This window comes from Saccostrea echinata, unplaced genomic scaffold (assembly GCF_033153115.1).
Source record: "Saccostrea echinata isolate AGI-Se365-2 ecotype Australia unplaced genomic scaffold, CSIRO_AGI_Sech_v1 ptg000080l, whole genome shotgun sequence".
Classification (NCBI taxonomy): domain Eukaryota; kingdom Metazoa; phylum Mollusca; class Bivalvia; order Ostreida; family Ostreidae; genus Saccostrea; species Saccostrea echinata.
This window is the reverse complement of record NW_026889829.1, coordinates 479,915-487,204: the sequence shown is the minus strand read 5'-3', so window position 1 is coordinate 487,204 and position 7,290 is coordinate 479,915. Positions and strand designations below refer to the sequence as shown.

The following is a 7,290-nucleotide window of genomic DNA, read 5'->3' as shown; positions in this document are numbered from 1 at the left end:
CTAGTGGACAAGTTTAGGCCTTGGTCTTTCAGTAAAGGCAAATTTTTTTTTAGTTAACGTATATTGACATTCTTTTATACCAGTCTTTATGTTTAAAAAGTAAAATCCTAGTGCTATGAACCGTTTCATATGACCTTTAGAGACAAAGCAAATCGTAATTCAATTCTATGTAAAACGAAGTCATGCAGTGCAGCACATTTCTTCCAGGACAAGAATTAATTATTTACTCCATGCTATTCAAAACAGCTGCCATAGATTTTTATTGTATATACAACAAATAAATTTGATATAATAGAATTATATCAGTTTAGTGTATTTGCTTTTAATCTGTAATACTAAATACATTTCAGGGTATTTGAGCTGGAAGGCTTGTATTATTTGAACTTATTATATATTACAATAACCTGTACTTTTGATGTCAGTTATCTAAATTCAGATACCACGTTTTTAAACAGTAGGACTCATACATATCAGCAACAGCAACTCTCTGGATCATGTGGATTATACTTTAAAACTTGCAAAAATCAATGACATGTTGTTGTTTTTTTATTTCCACGAAAATACGTAAACGAGCATCAAAGAGACAATTAATGGGGAAAAAAACAAACAAACTCGTCAACAATATCAGTTGATGTCTATACAAAGGTTCTTCCTATCTCTACATACTAAATCAACATACAAACGATAAAAAACATGGAATAGAAATAAAATGATATGTTAGAAATAAATTACGACGTGTAAAGTTAATTTGACCGCAATAACGAATTTGATAAAGTACATGTACACATGCAGCAATTCAGAACATGTTTGTTTCCCTTCTAGTTTAACTACATGTACATATTAAATATGTTCAATGATATATTAAATACAAAATTTTCCTTGTAGCACTAATTAAAAATTTCAAATAAAATTATGACAATATTTTAAATTTTGAGATATTTAAAAATTCCCTATAAAAGAAGTAGGAGTAATTTTTTTTATCATTTCTAGGAGATAAAATATCAGTTCATGATATCTGTAAATTCGTTATGTCAGATGTCAGAGTTCATTCGAACTTAAAATTTTGGAAGAAATTGTTCAGAAAGCAGCAGGGATTCCCCAGAAGTTCGATCATTATACCCGTAAATTCGCAACTAAACAAGTTTTACTTCTACAGTAGTTTCGATTTATATGTACCTGTATGGGTCTCTTTCAGTGAAACTGACTTTACAATGCCATATTTGGTTATGTACATAAGATGAGGTACGATATATGAAGTGATTGTTGATATTTTCCCCCATCTTCATCGCCTAACTGTTTCTGTCAGGCTTAAAATCCGTGTTACGATATTTTTTAATTAATTGTCACTTGAAATGGTCACAATCAAGGCATCGTGATAACTGTAATAAGTTGACATCCTCCTTACGTTTGTCTTCATGGATTTAGATACATAAACATGGTCCAGTGTCGTCATCCCTTCAGTTGTGTAAAACCTTACAAGCTGCTGGAAACCTACATTGATCATGAAAGTTTGAATCGGACCAACATATCTTGCATCTTCATTGAAATCTCCCAAACAAATTATATGTTTGTTAAGAAGAGTGTAATATGCTATTATTTCTTTGAGGCTGTCCAGAAATTTACTGACACTAAAAGTACTTGGCCGATATAAAGTAACCACAACTATATCTTCCTGAACTAGCTTCACAGCAATGCCTTCAATGTTTTTCTCAGGTAAGGGACTGACTATTCTCTGTTTTTCACTTGCACTGACGTATAATGCCACTCCTCCACCTTTTGAGAGCCGCATTTTCTGCATTTCAGCTCTGCTGTCATCATAAGCATCCCCGCGGGGTACATGATGAAATCTAAAACCATTGATTTCAAAATATGTTGTACTTTGTCCTGATTTTAACCATGTTTCTGTCAAACAGATCAATTGAGCCTTCATAAATCGGTTGTCATGATAGAGATCTAAAAAATGTTTTTGCATACTCTGGATGTTGAGAAGAATAATGTTGAATGAAGTAGAGGGAATTACAAAACGATTTGGCAGTTCTAAAACAGGCATCCCACGTAATGCCGTTTTCACATCTGGGTCAGCGTACACTTTCTTCTGCAATGCATTTTCATTATCGGTTTCTATGAATAAGCCTTCTTTACTTGTAACTCTTGTTAATGCAACGTATGCTTGTCCAGGAGAGAAGGTCCGGTCTAAATTGACCACAACTTTGTCAGCTGTCATCCCTTGAACTTTATGAGCTGTACAAGCCCAAGATAACCGCAAAGGGAACTGATGTCTAACAATTGTTTTGGATTTTTTTTCAAATATTTCTTCCTGAACTCTCTGAATTAAAACAACAGTTCCTTTTTCTGTCTTCTTCCCCGATTTCCTCCCAACACTTCGATTGTCAAAAATCACTCCTACACCAACAATTTCTTTGGATGCATTTTATTCCCATACACAAAATGAGATATGCAACCCATAACTCCATTAACTAACCCATCTTCTACATTGCAGTTTCTGGTAAGCATGACTCTTGCTTTTACAGCCATCAGTAAAGAGGTACACAGACTATCCGTTTTTGGCCGAATGATTGGTTTTTCCCTCAAAACTAGTTTCCCTGTTGTTTTTTCTTTCTGAAAGTCATGAGCTTCAATTTCTACAAGATCTTCATAGTTTCTTTTAAGCATTGTCAGGTTATAGCTATTGACTTCATCATTTGTTGGATACACATGAAGAACCTCTTCTGGTCCATCTCTGATACACTCTTGTATCATACATTGTGTTTCACTGCCTAACGGCTCACCTATTTCTCTGGTTCGCAGTGAGTTCAAAACTGTTGCAAAGGGTATGTCCTTACGTTGCCTCATAACTTCTGTCAGCTCTACAACCTTGAAAAAGTCTCTCCAATAATCCACAGGATATGAAGCATTTTCCATGTACAGCCTCTCATCTTTCCGTTGTTTAACAGGTGGAAGTTGATAAAAGTCACCAACGGCAATTATGCTAACGCCACCAAATGGTTCCCTGCTCTTCATTATTTGTACAAGTCTTTCATGAATGTAATAAAGAAGCTTCTTGTACATCATTGATACTTCATCTATCACAATTATCTGTAATTCTCTCAGCTGCACTCTGATTTCACTAAGTTTCTGTTCTTTTAAAGGTTCGTAGGGCAGCGGTAGATACTTCGTAAGAGAAAACAAGTGATGGATAGTGTTTCCGCCAATATTAAATGCAGCAGTTCCAGTAAATGCTGTTAAAAGTACTGCTAAACTATCTGGTGATGACAAGTTTCTAGCAAAAAGTCGTGTTGCTTCATAATTAATTGCTTTTATAACATGACTTTTTCCTGTGCCAGCTCCTCCTGTTATAAAAATGTGTAATGGTTCTGGCTTTTCTCCAGCTATTTTCTTTAAACACCAGTCTCTAGCGTAGTAAAACACTTCTTGCTGTGTTTCATTCAAGCTCTGTAGGACAGGTAATATTTCATCCCTGGATATATCATTCTGCTGAATTTGATATAAAACATCAGAGATATTTGTTTCATTTTGCATTTCGGGAATTGATTCCAATTCATGTTCTTGTGAATCATGCAATTTTGTTTTCTCATCAGAACACTCTTGACGCAATAATTCTGTCTCTGGACAAAGACTTGCCCATGCATCTTCAGGTTCACCAATAGTTTCAAATGTTTCCTGCGCTTCAGCTCTCACATTCTCATTTTCAGCAAATCTTGCATGATTTGTGTCTACGAGTAATTTCACTGACTGGAGCACTTGTCTTCCTGTTATTTTTACGTTGCCATTTTCATAAAATGTCTCATATAAGTCAAAACCAGGAGGTTTAAGCTGTTTTCCATTCCAGTGTGGCAGAAAAAGCTGAAGCTTGGACTGGTAATATTTCTCAGGAGTTTTCTCTACGCTAAATCTCGGATATCTTACAACAGCCGGCAGGGTTCTTGTTCGTTTTTAGATATATCCCTTTGAATTCTGAAGCTCAAATACATTTTCGTTCTCATTTTTGGGAATCTGAGACTTTGCCAAGACTCGGTATTCAGAACAAAATTCTGCCAAGCACATGCTTTGAAAAAGCGGCTTGTTTGGTCGATTTTCATACCTTTCTACTATATTAGTCATCCAAGTTTCATCTTCATCATCCTCATCTTCCTCCTCATTGTCATGATGGTCTTTCTTTTGACTTCTTCTTTTAAGAATAGAAAGTGGCTTACTCAAACGGGTGGGATTTTCGCCTACAGGCACAAACACAACCTTTCTGGAACATTCTTTCATTTTCAAATTACAAACTCGATACACAGCCTCTTGTGCACTTACTTCCCTATGGTTTGGATATGCAGATCCTATTTTCTTCAAGGTGTCTCGTGCATTTAGATTTCCCTCTTCTGCCTCCACTTTCGTATGCTTAAGTAATAACCCCATTTCCCTCTCCGACTTTGAAATGTACGATATAATGTAAACAATGCAACTAAATGGATCCAATACAAATTGTATATCCATGTTAGCATCCCAGCATTTCAAGAGACATGGATTGTACTGATTAATCCAAAGCTCGCTTGGATTTCTTTCGAGGACAACAGAGGTCTTTTTTGTTTGCATGTTATGTGCTTCTTCATACTGCTCTTGAGTCAAAGATAAATGACTGAAAATTTCTTCTGTTGATCTTGACTCATTTAACTCACTTTGAACTTCCTCCCAAAGATGCAGCAAAATTTCTTTTAAAGCAGATTTACTGTTTCTGGAATTTACAGCTTCATCTTCATTAGTCGTTTCCTCATCATCATGTGGTGAGCTTATGAATGTGCGTTGAGATGGAGGTCAAGGAAAGTTAAACCTACAATCCGTTCCTTTTTTCCGACATGACTTAGAATGATTTTTGCTATGCTGTTGTACAGCCAACACAATACTTCGCAATTCAGGATCTTCGCTCTCAGATGGCAATGCACAAGAAACATATTTATCAATGAAATTGCAAACAGCTTCTTTTCCATTCTCATTAACTTTAGGCGCATTTTCAATCCAGAACAAGCAGTGCATGTGTGGGGATCCTCTCTGCTGAAATTCAACTCTTTGAAAGAAATCTACAACCTTTCCAATCGGCTCTGATGGAGAACAAATAACATCTCTATGGAATGCATGAAATCTGTGCTCAAACATTCTTGCAACAGTAACTGGATTACTTCTCAATACTTCATTTTTCTCAGACCAGTCCATCTGTTCTGGGTCTCTATCATCATTCTTTTGTCGTAAGATACTTGACACTGCATCATTCCATCTATGCTCAGCAGCAGAAAACGAGCAAAACCAGGTTGGTATTCCTAGCTGACGCAGCATAGCAAAGAGGTCCTTTTGGTCGGCTGACCAATATGCTGGTGTTCCCCGTATCGGTTGCATAAACCTCAAAGCTTCGTCATTTTTCAATAATTTTGAAAGGACTTCTGGGTCTTGTACTATATTTGATGTCACAAACTTTTCATTTCCAATTTTTGTGAAGGACTTCCGAATTAAAATTTGTGTTTTCTCTATTACCTGATTCAATTCTGACATGTACTGGCTGAAGAAAATGTAATTACTATCTTTGGCAAACCTATCATCTGCATTCATTAGTCTGTTGTTGAAGTACCTAGACAGCGTTATTCTTGTTGTTCTTTCATCATTCCAGGAAAATTTTCCACTAGGAAAATGGTAGGGGAAACATTTAGCTTCATTTCCTGTCTCCTGCAACATTCGCACTGGGTTCTTGCCTTCACCAGGTGCAATATTATAAATATCATCAAAGTAATGATCTAACACCTCCTGGGCTATATCCACAGGCTGTAAGCAGGTATCAACTGCAATATGACTTTCACCTACTGAATTTTCTGCTGCTATTTCATTCACATCTTGAATTGGTTCCTGATCATTTTCAACGTAATCATTCCAGTTTGTATCTATTTGTATGTCTTTATACCACTTATTGTTTCGCTTCAAGTAATTCAATGCTGCAAATATGTGGTTTGTGTTAACAAACTGGTATTCAACGTAACCTTTGTAACAAAGCTTTCGTTTTAACTTCACCCGCAAAAGTGAATCATCGCCTTGTTTAATAGGTAAACTTGTTGTCTTTTTCATGTCTGAGGGTACACAAACAACAGGCCCATGTACATTCCTTTGACCACCATGAGGGAGAGCCATAATTCTAATAAATGGTATGTGTAACGCTATCAAATGCTGCTCTAAGCTGTTTAAATCTTCCAATTCCTTTGGAATTTCTTCGAGCGCCATTTTATTTGCAACCGCTTCAGCTGGAATTTTTCCCCTTATGATTTTTCTATGACATGTAAAGCAGATCCACAATGTCGACATAGTGCAATCTGTTTGGCAGGTTTTTGTACACTCATGATGACACTTTTCGTTTATGCATAGATTTGCCACAGTTGATGTCTGTTCATTCTTTTCATACAATTGACGATTGCATTTCTGCACTTGATTTTCAAATAACAACCGATGACAGCAACAACATGTGAAGTCGATGCCCTTAATCGCATTTTCTTTAAATGATCTTATTATTTCTTCCTCATTTTCTAACTTGGTGTGTTTTGCTATCCTTTCTTTTTTCACTGTCTCCCTTTTCAATACTTTGGCATCAGAACTTACATGATATTTCTCCTTACTATAAGCTTTAGCATTAGACCTGAAAGTATCGTCTGTTCTGTACCTTCTTGCTTTTGAGATGAGAATTCCTTTCCTGAAGTTTTGGTCTGTTTTATATTTCCGAGCACTTGCTTGATTCACTTTCTTTTTGTGCACCTCATCAGTCATGTACTTATTCATGCTCCTCTTTTTCACCTTTTCTCTGTGTGCTTTGTCATTTTTTATATTTGTCTATACCTCTCCCCTTGACTTTTTCTCTATGTAAAATGTCAGTCCTGTATTTTGTGACACTTTTCATCTTCAAATTCTCCTTATGTAAGGCGTCAGTTTTGTACTTTTGACTGCTTCTCAATTTTACATTCTTTCTATGTTCCTCATTTGAAGCATACTTCTCAATGCTTGCTTTCCGTTTTCTTTTCCTGCTTGCTTCATTCTCTGAATAACTCATTAGTGTTGTCACTCGTTTCTTGTTTTTATATTTTGTATCTTCTCGGTACTTCCTTCTTAAGGACTGCTTTCTCCTTTCAACAGCACTTTGCTTTTCAATCACCTCTGAAGAAATCTGTCTCTTTTTTTACATTCGTATTCGATTTTTTTCCTCATCATACGATTAACCTCGTAAGTCCCCCTCTTTGGTGTTCCAGGAGTCAGCAATGA

The 7,290-nt window shown here is 36.1% G+C and overlaps 1 protein-coding gene across 1 annotated transcript; it reads right to left on the bottom strand.

The window, feature by feature from the left end:
• Window positions 1–1,336: 1,336 nt before the first annotated feature.
• LOC133176667 (uncharacterized) lies at window positions 1,337–6,813 on the bottom strand. Its single transcript, XM_061311765.1, has 4 exons — window positions 4,839–6,813; window positions 4,103–4,757; window positions 2,483–3,922; window positions 1,337–2,381 (listed from the first exon to the last, which is right to left on the bottom strand). The coding sequence occupies exons 1-4, from the start codon at window positions 6,811–6,813 to the stop codon at window positions 1,337–1,339; spliced, it is 5,115 nt and encodes a 1,704-aa protein (XP_061167749.1).
• Between the last annotated feature and the right edge of the window lie 477 nt (window positions 6,814–7,290).

Bases quoted from the DNA above. Each gene is read 5' to 3' on its own strand.
- LOC133176667 (XM_061311765.1), bottom strand. From the start codon at position 6,813: ATGAATAAGTACATGACTGATGAGGTGCACAAAAAGAAAGTGAATCAA. The intron at 4,758-4,838 runs GTAGGTTTAACT...CGACTAATGAAG, and splicing joins TCGGAAAAAAGGAACGGATT to ATGAAGCTGTAAATTCCAGA. The intron at 2,382-2,482 runs GTTAGTTAATGG...TGACAATCGAAG, and splicing joins AACTGCAATGTAGAAGATGG to TGTTGGGAGGAAATCGGGGA.